General features: G+C 39.3%; 1 protein-coding gene across 1 annotated transcript in view; it reads left to right on the forward strand.

The window, feature by feature from the left end:
- Positions 1 to 15,758, forward strand: part of Trim9 (E3 ubiquitin-protein ligase Trim9) — a 112,907-nt gene that overhangs the window by 77,058 nt on the left and 20,091 nt on the right. Inside the window, exons 2-3 of the mRNA XM_090398874.1 lie at positions 9,598 to 9,693; positions 14,322 to 14,555. Of these exons, the coding sequence (XP_090255000.1) occupies positions 9,598 to 9,693; positions 14,322 to 14,555 (330 nt within the window). The remainder of the gene's footprint in view (positions 1 to 9,597; positions 9,694 to 14,321; positions 14,556 to 15,758) is intronic.

A 15,758-nucleotide genomic window follows, 5' to 3' on the forward strand; every position in this document is an offset into this window, starting at 1 on the left:
TGAGCGACATAAAAGTGAAAAGACGGAAGTCAATGTTTATCTAGCAATTTTATGACTCCGAGGTTGGGCGTTCTTGTTATCTTAATACGTTGGCTTGGCTAAGGGGGGGAAGTGGGCAGCAGCAGCACACACTTGGGTTTTATAATTAGTTGGCCGATATTCTAGTGACTGATTTTTGATGGATCCCCCTTTATTTAATTAGCGCTCGCGCTAAGTAAATTTAAATGAATGAAGTAATTCACGGCTCGCTGAAATAAAACCGCTGACTCTTCGAAAATTAAAGTGTTTTCTAAGAAACTTTTGCTTCCCTTAACCCTTGTGTTTTGCGTCAAACCGTCCACGAAGTTTGTAACGTAGCATGTTCGATTGTTTGCTATGACAGGGAGATAATAGATCTCTTGTTATTTAAAAAAAAAAAAAAAAGTCAATCACGGCATGCTTATCTGACCTAGCAAAAGTGGAGCGTATTCGATGCTGGTAAGCGAATTACTGGTAAATTCGCTGAATATACGAATGCAGTTCAAGAAACCTCGGGGAAGGAAGGTGGGAACTGGTCTTGAGAGCAAGGCCTTGGGAGGTCCCACGCTCTACAGTTGACTTAAACGATAGTCCACCAAAGGACTTGGGATGCCAGCGTGCAGTCACTGGATTCCAGAAACGCCTTTAAACGTTCACCTCCTGTAGGTGAGTGACTAGAATAATAATGACGCTGTTTTGAATAGGAAGAGGAGAGATAATTCCCCTCCCCTCCCCGTGATATACAATTCATCTTAATTAACTGCTGAAAATGAAACAAGTATCAAAAATTTTGATACTTGTTTGATAGTTGTTTGAAAGATATCAGCAGGGGTAGAGTTTTTTTTTTACTGAGTTCCAAGACTGGTACGTCACACGTCTTTTCAAATATCCAAAATGAATTCTTTTAATCGTGAGGGTGCAGACTTGTAGATTTTACATCCCCCCCCCTCTTCAGTCAAGGGTAATATCACGTTTAATTCATTTTACAATGAACAAGATAATTGATAATAATTCTTTAGTTTATTATTCTGCACTTTATTCATGTGTTTCGAGATGTTTGTTTTATTGGCTGCTCATTAAAAATGTAGATGTGGCTTTATTTTGAGATTGCTGAGACTGATTTGAAATGACTAAATACATGCTAACTATAACTCCATTTTTTTGCATTATTTTCAAACAGTGCGGATAAAAAGAATTATACCACCAAGATTTTTCTTAAGTTTAAAATGAAATATGCTTTTCTCTGTATTTATTTCTTCTTATGATTTATTGAATACAAGATCTTTCGTGGTATTTTTATTGTGTTTATTACTTGGTATCCGAATACATTCACGAGTAATTAAATCGCAAGCAACATGGAAACATTTTAACAAAGCACTGCTGACTTTTAGAATTTGAAAATGAAAAAAAAAAAATTTTTTTTTTTTTTGCTCGTAGACTGTATTGTTTACTGTCATATGCATAGGTTAGAAAAACGAGCGTCAGACATCATTTTAATTTTCTTTTTAAACTAATCCCCGCCACCAATTTCTAAGTAACAGTTATCTATCTGCTCCTTAGCACAGAAGTATAGTTTGTTATAAAAAAAAAAAAACCTACTTCACCGGTTTCACAAAAGGGGGCGTTCGGTTCTTTGGTTCAGAATTAGTTCTTTAATAGCAAACTTATGCCCATAAGCACGCTCGTGTTCAGCATAGCCCCTGAAAAGACGTTTGGGAGTACACGTATTAGAAATCTGTTCTGTCCCCCCCCCCTCTCTCTCTCTCTCTCTCTCTCTCTCTCTCTACACGTCAACCCCGAGTCGCAATTACCGATAGAGAAACTTGTAGGAAATTTGACGGATCGTTTGATAGCGTGACTACTTTCTGTCATCCCAACAGGCACCCTAGTCACGCTGTAGGGAATGTCTCCAAACCACAGGAACAAATACATATGCTTTGTTTTTATCTTCGATTAAAATTTAAAAAAAAAAAAATGCGAATTGTGCTTTTATTCTGAAACCACCACGGATTTCAAAGGACATCAACGCAATAAACGCTCCGTAATATTGTAACCCCATGTCGTGTAGGGAAGGGGGGGGGGACAATCCGTAGGTGCCTTCCGTTCACAAAAACGGGCTCTATGAATTTTTCCTACTACAACAAAGTTGTCACCAAAGATGTCTTTTTGTCCCCCAAGACGGTTGTCTGCGAGTCGGAAGATAATCTTCCAGGAATGGCGTTATTCCCAGCCATATTCTGTTTTTGGTATTCTGACATCGCACGTGCACCGTGTGTCACTCACTGTCGCGACAATGCCCTCTGGTCTTCGATAGTTCGGCAGAAACCAATGGGCGGGTTCACTCGAGCTTTTCATTCTTGCTCCTCGCGTTAGCATATTGAGCGGTTCATGGGGAATACCTTGTCACGAGCTCCCACGACCTCCCCCCCCCCTTCCTCTTCGCTCTCCGCTTCCACCCCTCCTATCGCTAAGCTGTCAACCATTGTTCAATGTCGTGATGGGTTTCTGCTGGATGTCGTGTCATGGGTTCATACGGTGTTGAACTGTTGCGTACTCCTTTAAGGCATTACTTCCCCCCCCCTCCAAGATACGCTTAGTAAAATTTCACATCGAACACGTTGAAGAATAATTTTTTTTTTATGTAAATGACATTTTTTTCTTTAAATAAAAAAGACTGCATTTGCAAGTATTTTAGTTAACTTTTGTAAAGGGCTTAATTAACTTTGCAAATAAAACCACGCGCCGAACATTTTTCCCATTTGTCGAACATGCGTGTGCAGCACGTGTTTAAATCATTTCCTTCCGACACACTCGCTACCAGAGTTGGTTGCACTTGTGTCGATAACTTTTCCAAGGCGCAAATAGTTGAATAAAAGCAGAAAGCTTTTTTTAAAAAAAAAATTAGCGAAGGAAAAGAAGTGAAAGATTTTTTAAAGTGCATTTACGTATCCAATATTCCAGCATGAAGAGAAGTCATTGCCAGATGTTTATAATTTAATATTTTTCGTGTGTTTTTTTTTCTTTTCCATCGAATATTTCTTTGTTTGTGCAAAGAAGTTACGTAAGTGTCAGAATATCTTGCTTCTATTTGCGTATTTTTATAAGGATGGATCCAAAAAAATGGAGCAACTACATGCTTCTGCTTCTTTAACAACAACAACATTACTGGCTTGCTGGGTGAAGCATAAAATGTTTTTTGTTTTCCCCTTTGTCTGTGTCGAGAAGCTTGATATGGGTTGTGAGCCTTATGCTCGCACTTTGTGAACTATGGAGTTAGCTCTGTTCTGCTGAGGGCAGGATTGTCTTGGGTCTTTTATGTTTGTGATAGTCATGTTCACTATAACTGGAAGCTTGTCTGATTAGTGGATTGGGATGAGAATGTGCCTTGCTGAAGAACTTTTCCGCATGGTCATGAAGGAGAGAATGGATGTCAGGGGTTCCGGTTTCTCTGTGGATCTGCGTGTTTCTGACAAACCATGGGGCGTCCAAGATCATCCGCAGGCATTCGTTTTGTATCCTCTGTAGTTTCGGGATGTTAGATTTGAATGTGTGACTCCATGCCGGGGATGCATATGTGATTACTGGTCGTATTACCATCTGATATAGTAACAGCTTGTTGCGTGTATCCAATTTGCTGTTGCGGTTGATTAGGGGATAGAGTTGGGCTATGGTTCTGGATGTCTTTGTGCCTATGAGCTTGATGGGGCTGTTGAAATTCAGCTTTTTGTCCAGCTGTACTCCAAGGTATTTGGTTTCTGTCTGCCATGGTATCTTTTTTCCGAGGAGTTGGATGTCATCTTGGATGAAGGCTTTGCATCTGGTGAATAGTATAGCTGAGCTTTTGACGGGGTTTACTTGTATCCTCCAGTCGGAGAACCATTTCTCTAGCTTTGTGATGGTGTCCTGGAGACGACTGATCGCCAGGTGTGGGCGGAGATATCTTGTCATTATGGCTGTGTTATCTGCATAAAGGGCTGTGATGGTAGTCCCCAGGTTCTGTGGAATGTCGGCCACGTAGATTGTGAAAAGTAAACGAGCCAACAGGGATCCTGAGGTGCTCCGGCCCTGATTTTGCGCCTAGTTGAGATGGAGCCGTTTATTTTTATCTGCATGGATCTGTCAGTGAGGTATGATTTTATTAGACTGGTAAGGTTTGTTGGAATGTTGGCCTGTATGAGTTTGTAGAATAATCCTTAATGCCTGTATGAGTTTGTAGAATAATGCTATTGCCAAGGCCTTTGACCTTGTCAAAGGCCTTCGCAATATCCAGAAAGACTGCAGCTGTGTGAAGGTTCCAGTTGTATCCTTGAGTGATGTGCTCCACTAGTGCTGTGTACACGGCGGAAGCCAAATTGTTCGTTTGGAATTATTCCTAATTGGTCTGATTTTTCTTGTAGTCTTGATAGGATAATTTTTTCAGCAATCTTTCCCAGGTTGGAAAGCAGGCTTATTGGACGGTAGCTTTGCGTGAGTTGTGGATTGTTTCCTGGCTTTTTTATTGATATGATGTCGGCTGTTTTCCATGCAGTGGGGGGAAGTGTTGTATCCTCAGTATTGCATTGGTTATGTTAACCAGGTGCACAATAGCCTTTCGAGGAAGTAGTTTGATGATTCTGTTTTGTAATTCCATCTGGACCTGGAGCTTTTTTTTTGTTGTTGTTTAGCTGTTTTATGATGTTGGTTATTTCCATTGGAGTAGTGGGAGTGATGTTGTCAGGTTTGTCTATGGTCTGTCTTAAGGTACGCTTGACCTGCTGGTGGACTTTATATATGTGGGTGATGTTTATGTCGTCATATGAAAGGCTGCATTGTTTTTCTAGGTTTTTTGCTTTTTCTGTATCAGTGTGCGCAGTTCCATGTGCAGTTTGCATGGGGGGGGTAGAGGGTTGTGTTTGGTGTGCAGGATCTTCAGAAATTTCCATATTGTGAGATCTTCTGGGTTGAGTGATGACAGTTTATTGTCTCAATCCTGATTCTTGTGGATTTGAAGTGCTTTTCTGATTTGGTTCAAGTTGTTCAGTGTTTTCTTGTCCTGTGGGGCGCTTGTTTTGTGGTATCTTTTCCTTGCTTTGTTTTTTGTTCTGATGAGGTCCATGATGTTTTCTGGGAGCCGTCTGGTTGGGTGGTTGGTTGTGGTTTTGATGACTTCTAGTGCTTTTTTGATTTGGGTTGTTAGATTGCTTACTGCTTCATCTATTTTTTTCTTTTTTGTGGATGATGGGTACAGGGCCAATGTATTTTGGTAGGATTTTGGTTAGCTTATCCCATGATATGAAGGTGCGCTGGGGGGACCAGTTGGTCTTGTGTGCGAAGTTTGATCAGGATTGGATTGTGGTCAGATGACAGTTCATTGATCGTCTCTAGTTGGTATTGATAACTGATATTTCTAAGGATAGCTATGTCAAGTACATCTGATCTGCCATGAGGGCTGTAATGAGTGTGCTCAGTGGGTCCTGCTATCACAACTAAGTGTTGAATAGTTGTGTAGCATGCGTCCACTTCTGTTGTTGTTGGTGCTGAACCAGGCTGTGTGCTTGGCGTTTAAATCTCCTGCTGTGATGGTGGGGTCTGTGGTACCAAAGACAGCATCCAGGTCTGCTGTCAGTAAAGGGTTGCTTGGTGAGTTGTAGGCAGCATATATCTTGATGCTTCCTGTGTTGCTTGTATTCCAGTAATTTCCAGGTTTGTAGTCTGTGGGTTGGATATGGCATTGTGGTGGAGGTACGGTTTGATATAGAAGGCAGTGCCTCCCCCTCTGGTGCTGAATCTATCGGTTCGGTACATTGTGTATCCTCTCACTTTTGGGTTGTTAGAGGGTCTCAGGTGGGTCTCGTTGATTAGTTTTATGTCAGGGTTGTATCTGAGTGCAAATTCCTGTAGTTCCAGTGTTTTGCTGGAGAAGCCGTTGTTATTCCAGGCTGCTATTAGAAGCGAGTTGGGTTTTATTTTGTTTTATTCATTGTTGGGTGCTGTCAGTATGGAATGGGTTCCTTGCAGGGATCTCTTTGTGGAGGATGGCGTTGGGTTTGTTCTGCTGAATTCCTGTAGCATAGTGGCTAGCGAGGCAGTCAGTATTGCTGTAATGTTGGAGCCTATCTGATTGCTCTGTATTGTGTCCTTTGGGCGGGCTGCTTCTGCATAGGTCTTGGTGGGAGGTTGAGCCCTTTCCTGACTTTTGTGGATAGGGTTTTGTTGGTTTGATGACTGTGCAGCTGAGATGCTTTGAGTGATCCAGATTGGGGGAGGTTGGACGGGTCTTGTAGTTCCGCAATTTCTGGGATGGTGGTGGTGGTTGCATCCTTTGTAGTTTGCTGGATGGGGGGACCTCCACAGTTGGCTGGTATGATTCTTGGTTTTGTGGTTTATATCGAATTTACGATATAAACCACAGACCGCGGTTTATATCGTAAATTCATCCTTGCATGTTCTGAATCTCAACTAATACTAATGGCATCGGTCGTTTATCGGATCTGAACATCCGGCTGACTTTGATTAATGTTAGGCCTTGCTGGGTAATGTCTGCCGCGATCTCCTCGGAGGTAATGCCTTCAGTGACACCTCGGAGTACAACCTTGAGATTTCTTTCGCTGCTTAGTGCGAAGGTGGTATTGCAGTTTGTTGTTGTCCATCATTTTTGTTAAACCTCTGTAGTCTGTGACTGTAGTTGGTTGAATTTTTACTCCTTCATCGGTGTTTCTGGCCCATGAGTAGTCAATGTTATGTTCTCTCAGGTTTCGAACAACTGTGGTCCATTTTTCTTTTTCACGGAGAATTACCGGGGGGACCTTTTCCTTTTTTTTTCCGGCACCGTTTGTGAGGGTGTTTCGTTTTCCATGTGATCATCCTCGGTTCTGCGTCTTTTACTCGTGTGTTCTTCTGTCAGGTCTGTCTGACTGTGGTTCTCAGGTAGGGAGACGGTCGTGTTGTGGTTCTCTTCAACTTCGTCCTCGATATCTTCGGGTTCGTCAGGTTGTGTGTACAGGTTTAGGAAACCTGGCCATTCCGTATCGAATTTTTTAAGTAATAATTTAAATAGGTTTAGTGCTTGATCTTTATTTAGATGCTGTAGAAGATCATTAAAATTATCCATGTCTGTTCTGTTCGTTGATAGGTCTAGTAGGTGGTGATTGGGGAATTGCATGAGCGCAAGTAGAAATCTCACAGGTCTAAAGCCCTGCCAGCAGAAATTCTGTAGAGGATATCTCAGCTCCAAAGGACTGCCAGCAATATCGATCGAATAGCTAAATGTGCGAAGCAATAGCAATTATATTTCACAAAATGAAGAACGCTTACCTGTATATATCATTTATCATTCGGAAATCTAAAAATATCACACTAATCAAAACGCGAGCCGCCATTTTGCAATCTTATATTACATTTAAGTAATATAAGATTTAAGTCAGTCCTTATAAACTTATAAGGACTGACTTAAAGGGGCGAAGCAAGAATGCTTTTCATCTTCCCCATTATCTGTAGAGGACAGTGTAGGGATAAGGTGTTATTGAGCTATTAAAGCTCTGATCATGGCAGGAGAGTAACAGCAATAGCCGAAACCTCAGTTAGAACTTCATTGGCTACAGCATTACCTTCGATTACCCTCCATTCAATCCAATACCCTTGGAGGGTATTTTATTGAATGGAGGGTAATCGAACTCCATTCAATCCAATACCCTCCAAGGGTATTGGATTGAATCAAAAAAAAAAATAATAATCAAAAAAAAAAAAAATTATTTTATTTATAAACCTTAATGGTGTATTAGGATTGTTATTAAACTTTGGAAAGAATTCTTAATTTTGTAATCTCTTATAGTACATAATAAATTATATTTATTTTAATTTTATTTTAGATTTGAAATCAGTAATTTTCCTTAATCTGAAATAATAAATTTAGCATTGCTGAATCCCTAGAAGACTCGCAGTTCAGCCATTAGAATTGTCGCTAAAAAAGATGGGAATGATACTGTATTTTTCTAATCAAAGTTAGAAAAAAAAAATTAATATTTGATTAATTGAAAAAAAAACGTGACTCGCATAGTTGGAAAATTTTAAAAATAGAATTTGTTTATATAAACTTTAATTGATATATTGTATTAATGCACCATTTTGGTTTTTATGTATGTGAATTATAATCAAAATGGCGATTATTTAATGTTTAATTCATATTATTAGATCCTAATTCGTCTTAACCTTTACTTTGGATCCGACATGTTAGTCACTATGATGTTCTTAAACAAATAATAGTTGCTATGCGATTTCTAATACAAATATAGAGAAAATTTATATTTATAGACTGCGCCACTCTATATCTGAATCAGTTCAAGAATTGAAGAAAAATCAACTCACAACTATCCTCTTTTATATGATGTTATTATATATACTGGCCGAGCATATTTAACCTACTTAATTTTCCCGCTTTGGTTCGAATATTTTATGAATGGTGCAGTAAAAGAGATTCAGGCAAAATACAACTTTTCATTAACAAAAACAAACCTTTAATTTAGAATCACAAGTTTTACACTTAACTTCAAATCACTAATTAAGTTATTAGAAACACTTCGGCCTTTCTGATAATAAAGTCACGCAAACTCAGACAATGGTAATTCTGCTATCTCCACTTTACAGTCTTCTCACAGTTCCTTAAATTCCAAATACAATAAAATTTTCAGTAACACTTCTTCACAAACAATCGCTTTTAATTTTACGCTTCTTTTAATTCTCCGCGATAGTTACTGTTAACATCAGGGAATTCTAACATGAAACTCACGCACTTCTCTGAACAGAAATATTAAAGTTGGAATAATCTTACCGTTAATCTTCTTCCCTTCATCAACATACACACACAAACACTTTTTATAACTGTAAGCACTTTTAACAATAAACAGCACTCATTAAAATAAATCTTTTAGCATTAACTGAATTAATTTACGGGCTCAATCGAGATCTCTTTAACTTTCCAGTAAACTTTCAGCATTTTCAACAAACCTCCTCTTCGCGTTCTGTTCCAATTCTCGCGCTCACTTACTTACATGCGTCTCCATGACAACAAAACAAAACATAAATAAAATTGAGCTATTACATAACGTTAAATTTTCACAAACAGGAATAAATAGAGAATATTTACATTTCAAATAATGCGCAGTTAAATTATCCAATACAAGTTCTTATAATATTAACCTAGTAATAATTAAAATAGCTGAATAATATTTTATCACAGAGTTTTTCTACTATTAATACATACGTTCTTGATTAAATAATTAAATATTAGATAAAATTAAAGGTAGTTATATGAATATTAAATTATAAACAAGTGATTTACATTAAATAATATTTACAAATGTAGCCTTTGCCATGGTGGATTATGTTGGATTCTGAGGAGAGTATTAATAATTTAAATTTCTCTTCATTCAGAATCCAACAATATACATATATATGGATGTGAAATGGAGATGTATGTAGCGTGATATGATATATTGAAAGGTGGTCAGTCCAACGAGGAAGGATCAGTTCTCACTTAAAGTGGGTCTTAATCACATCGCAAAGATTGTTGCCTCACTAAATATTTCTTCATTTCCTTCACAGACCGAACTTTCCCAAAACCTCCAGGCGTTATCAGAAAAGGCAAAAGGAGCCACGGAGTTCATACAACGATTAAAAGGAATGTCGGAGAAAGTGACGGTAAGTTTTTTCTTAATATATATATATATATATATATATATACAGGGTGTTCGGGATAAATTTGACAGTTTCGTAAGGAAAAAGAAAATCTTCTTTGTATCTATTAAATTTAATGAATTGACAAAAAAAACATTACAGGCAGAGTTAATTACAATACTATCAACAAGATTTACTCAAAATAACCACCATTAGCATCGATCACAGCTTCAATTCTGCTTCGGAACCTCGAACAAGCTGATGCTACAGTCTCCCTGGGAAGGGCCGCAAAAACTGTTTTAATTTTATCCATTAACTGGGCTTTTGTATTACTGGAAGTGCGATTGGTGTCTTTTTCAACTGCGCCCCATACAAAATAATCCATGGGGTTAAGGTCTGGGGAGTTTGGAGGCCAAACATTTGGACTGGTGAAGTCGTAGAAATTTTCAGACAACCATTTTTGACTTTTCCCAGAGGTGTGGCAAGGGGCCGAATCCTGCTGCCATACATACGGCCTACCATTGGCTACCCTTGTTATCCAGGGCTTGACTACAGTTAGCAACTCCACGAACAAAGCCCGAATTCCAATGCCAGGGTTCTTCAACACCTGTTCCTGCAGATTTGCGAGGAATTCTGCTGTACGAACGCAATCAGATCGTCTGCTAGGGATCTTTCTTCTTGCTACATCCTCGTAGTCACCATTGCAAGTCTCTAGTTCATGCCTGATTGTTTTTACTGTATTCAGGGAGCATTGGGCAGCAGTCGTAATATCCTTATTTTGATGGCGGGCACGAATCATCATGATACAAGTTATTCTCTTCATGATTCAGGTGGGTTCCAGCTATCCATCCTTTCTGACATCTTGTATATGAATGAAGAAGGGTCCAAACTTTTAAATGAAGAGAAGTGTGTGTTAATACATGTAACTTACGGAAAAATATAATTAATTATAAATATGTCAAATTTATCCCGAACACCCTGTATATATATATAAGCAGGGCATTTTCAAGTAGACAAAATACAAATTAAATAAAACTTTCATATTGTATTACACACTTAGAGAAAGAGAGGATGGGAACAGGTCCATAGTCCTTTAAGTGATACTTTTATTATTATTATTTTAAGACGACTTAGATGCGCGTCGTAGATTTCATGTATCCGCATTTCTTTCATGGCTTCTCCTGTCTAAGCGACTTCAGATTTTCGACAACAATGGAGAGTATTTGCATACAGTAGTCCTTCGGTATCATTAATATTGTATTGTTGCAAAACTCAGGCGTGTCTGACGTTACATATTAAAAATGCTTCTTTGGAACTATTGTGTGCAAATGTCCATTGTCGCCAACAATGGACCACTGATATCGATCTACGCTAACAATGTGTCATGCGCCGATGACAGAAGCAAGTGCATTCCGGGGCGACCTGTCCTAATAGCAGACTTGTTGCAGCGATGGGGAACAGCAGTAAGAAACGCGACTAATTTGGCAACAAAAATGTCTTTAAACTTGACCATTCAATTAATGTTTTTTTTTAAGGATCACATTTCTTCTGGATGCTTCAGACAAGCATTGCCGACCGACTTCCGTTCCATACGAACGGATATTTAGAACTGTCACTTTATAATTGACGTTGCAATTGTCAATAACTTTTAAGCTGCTTATTGTCCACCGACAGGAGATGCTATCTATCTTCTGATGAAGAGGATTTCCTCCCAGTCCCACCTCTAAACAGTTGTAAATTGTTTAGGATCATGTCATGGGAGTATCTGTTTGGTGTCAAGCGATCGTACTTAGCGCTCGATTTGTCGTTGAGGTCTGCTTTGTGTTTTTTTCCTTCTTCTGGTGGCACCAAAGAACGCTTCCTGTGTTTAGTCTGAGTAGGACTTAGTGGCTTAAACCCCCCCCTTTGTTTGCTCCCATCCCACCCATCCACACAGGTGCCACTTCTTTTGTGTGATTGGGAAGGTTTAATTTATCACGACCAGCTTCCGTCTAGCAGACAATCCCCCCACTGAAAATAAAGTGTGAACGGGCATTGTTCACCCACGTGCCGCACGCTTATAACGTGCCTCTCGATGCACGTTACCAGGTCCCAGATCGACCAGTCAGCCACACACGTGCGAGTCTACCGTATTATGAAATCTTCTAATGGTTGTGGTCCAGTGCTTTTTCTTATTTTATCATCCGTTCTTATCGCTTGCCGCTCCTGCCGTCATAGACCACAGCTGTGTCCACCCGTCTCATAAGTTCTCTTTCTTTTTTTTTTTTTTTTATGTTCTTGGTTGGCATCAGAAGACGTTGCTGTTCCAAGTCTTTACGTTTATCTCTCTGTTATCGTGGGTGACTCTTCCTAGTGGCCTAATATCTCTCAGTGCGACTGCAGAAGGGGGGGGGGGAGAGGATGTGCGATGGCGTAGTATAAAGCACACTTATTCGCCATTGACTGTATACAAGAAAGAAATCGGAACTTCTCCTTTGGTCGGGCTTTCTTTACTCCAACCCCATTCATTTGGCTAAAATGGTTTACTATTGTTGAACACTAAAATCCCTTATTCGTTAGGAAGAAAATCATTTCCTTTTTGAAATGAGTGGAGAATTTCAATTCTACCGCGCCCGCGCCGCATACACACAGTAAAATTTAGGAAGGAAGGCGGCCAATATTAATTCAGAAAGTGTTTAGAATAGGAGGAAAAAATAAAGAACGTAAACCACCGCAATAAGCGAGCAACAATGATATGATCAGCAACGTCACAAATGACGTCACATATTTATTTCAGCATACGTTTTTAGAAGTGCGCTTTTTTGCAACAATCACTAAGCATCGAATGCAAAAACAAAGATATACAAACTCAACTGTCTGCTCTCTAGGGAATGCATAATAAAAGCTTGTTTGATTTTGAATAAGGTACATCTAAGAAGACCTTGCCAATTCCAAGGTTAAAGAATATAAAGAGTTTTATAATCAATTAATTTTTTAATATCTATTAAATTTTATATTAATATCTATTTAATCTATTCGTTATAGTCTTTTAAAATGTGGATTGATTTTATTACCAACAGCAGTGATCGATTCAAGGTCACTGATGGATCTATATTGCTACTATATATCTATATTAGTGGCGCACTCGCAATATTAATAATATTGCGAGTACGCCACTAATAATAATAATAATATGATAAAAAGGCTTCTACATCTGGGCAAGGAAATCACTGATTAGCTGACCCCCAATCACCGAGTATCACGAAGGGTTTATAGCGCTCCAGATGTACGTCCCGTTGTGGATCCCGGAGACTCGCCCATCTCTAATCTTTCCAGTATCTATCAAAGTTACCAGTCGTATGTGGAAATTCATTGAGAAGACAAGGGATTTAACACTGGAAGATGAAGTCCTACGTCTCTCCTTTGATACCATCAAACTACTCTTCTTGAACAGCGGATTCCTAAATCACTTGTCCTACTTAAGACGAAATAATTTATGGAGTCCTTCAAAAGACTGGCTTCATTTTTATCATCTGACCACGATTTGAGGAACAATTTAGGGCTACTTAAACCCAGTCAACCCCCACCTCCGTAGAATTCGAAGATAAACAGGTTTTTCTTTTCAAAACTTCTGCTGAACATCTCTGATTAGAACAAAGTTATGCCGTCTACGGGACGCATATCTCATATTGGAGGTAGGAATATTTTTCCATCCCACATACAGGCAAATCGGCCAGAAAACACACCCAATAGCATTATACAGTGTATCGGTTTCGTATGGGTGTCACGGCCATTTTCATCATATACTAAATGAATAAATACTTTTTAATTCCATTAAGTTGTCGTTACTGCTAATTTTTAGCATTTTTATGTTTGTTTTTTTTTTCCTCCTCTTGCAGAAGCGAGCCACAAGAAATGTGGAAGCTAGTCGAGTTAATAAACTGATTTTATGAATAATAAAAATGTTTATTTTATTTTATTTTTATCCAAACTACTCTCAGTGCTTTATTTAGTCTACTTTTCTCTATGGAGCAGACATATGGACAATAAACAAAGAAGATATTAAAAGGATTGACGTTCTCCAGATGTGGATGTACAGAACAGGATAAAAAAATATATAGAAGCATAAATATCATGTATGAATTATATCGTGAGCAAATGAAATTGCTTAAAGATTTATTAGAAGAAAGAATTGTGGGGGGGGGGAAACAACGACACACAGGATTGAAAAACAAACGACCGACTGTTCATGTACAAAGCAGAAGAAGAAGAAGAATAGCCCAAGAGAGGAATGTATGGAGACCCATAACGGCCAACCTCCTGGATGGAGCTGACACTTTAATGGATCTGAGATTCACATTAAAAATAATTGGCAAACCCATGAAAAAAATGTTTCCAACCTTTTTTACAACTTCAGTCCTGCCGTTCTCAAAAAAATAATTGGAAGAATAAGGTAAAGAATAAAATCAAATTAGAATTACGACGAACAATATCCAGAGTGCTGTTCAGAACTCCGATCAAACGAGAATAATCTGTTACGTCACTGACCAACAATGCTATCCCGTTATTATCAAATCAAAATTAAAATTGTTTTGACTGTATACAACATACTGCAACCTAACGTTTTATTTTATTTTATTTTATTTATTTATTTTTTTATTTTTTGTCACCAGGAAAACTGCACAGACTTCGAAAGTGCCATAACCAGTCACGTCGAGATGCTGATCGAAGCCTTGCACGCGCGCAAGATGCAGCTCATAGAATTTGTCCGTAAAGAGAGGGAGTTCAAGTTGAAAACGCTGAGGGAGCAGGTGACCACGTGCACAAGCAAGCTACAGCAGACCACGGGATTACTACAGTTTTGCATCGAAGCTCTCAAAGAGACGGATCCAACGGCCTTTCTTCAGGTACGTAAGCGCGGTTGACATTGCTTGAACCCTAGCGACGCCGTAGATGGCCATTTCTATTGATTAAGCGGCAAATTCAGTTGGCGCGGGGGGGGGAGGAAAGAGAAGCATATAGTCCTCCCACGAGGATATTCCCTCTTCACCCACGTGGTTGGACACCGTACTAATCTTTCGACTCCTTGACTAGGGGATGCTAAGCTATTAACGGAGGTACCTTTGGGTACGCTTCTGTTCACAAGCGATCCCTTCGGATATTTGTTGCCGGGGTAATGACCTCTCTGGACTGCACCTTTGGGAGTTGAATCACTGTGTGGTTACCGAAAACGTTCCAGGGACGCATCGAAGCAGTAGGGTCGTGAGTGATGGACCTGTGTTAGCGGTGGCGAGTGGATGGGCACCTGAACACAGCCCAGGTATGCTAAGTACCAGAAAATTGCTCCCTTTAGTTTGCGGGAATGGCTGATTCGTAGTCACGATTCCCTCGGATTTGAAGCCGAGCTAAGTGTATTTTGTAAACTCTCTACGTGCAATCGATGTGGATATTCATCCTCTCTCTGGATCGCCATATCCCTTTTGGTTTCGGCTTTATTCATTCACACGATGGTTGCGGTATTTAAAGGTTTAATACGTTGAATGAAAAAAGCTATAAATGAGGACATTCATCGAATCCAAAGAACGATCTTAAAAAGATTAAGACTTTGACTAAACGATCTAATTAGCAATGGATATGAAGGCCTTTAGATTCCTTTTTATTTTTATCCCATAAAAGAAGCCAAGAGTTATGTCATTGCATGTAATGAAACGGTTTCAAACAAATCTCGTATTTCGTAGTCGTGTGAGAGGGAAGCAGACCGCTTTCCTAGAACAACCCCCGTCTAAAGTTAGGACAACAGCGCCATCTGATTAAACAACCTCGCACACGTCCGGAGCACCCAGTAGACCATTAAGCCTTTTTACTCTCTCTTCGTTCACTTTTATTCTTTGCTAATTACCGCTAGGCAGGTTTTAAATGCACGCGCCGTTGATGGTGGCTCTCACAAACGACCCTGATTTGTACGTCGACGTGCCCGTCCGTTTTTTTTTTTTTTTTTTTTTTTTTTTTCGGCGTAACCGTCTTATTTCGTGATTGATGGGAAGGACAGAAATATTTCTCTAATTATCGACTAATGACGGGGCACAGCTTTGCGTTTGGTGGTCGCAGGA

Source organism: Typopeltis vanoorti, chromosome 10 (genome assembly GCF_054136105.1).
Source record: "Typopeltis vanoorti isolate ZY-2024b chromosome 10, IOZ_Tvanoo_1.0, whole genome shotgun sequence".
Taxonomy (NCBI): Eukaryota; Metazoa; Arthropoda; class Arachnida; order Uropygi; family Thelyphonidae; genus Typopeltis; species Typopeltis vanoorti.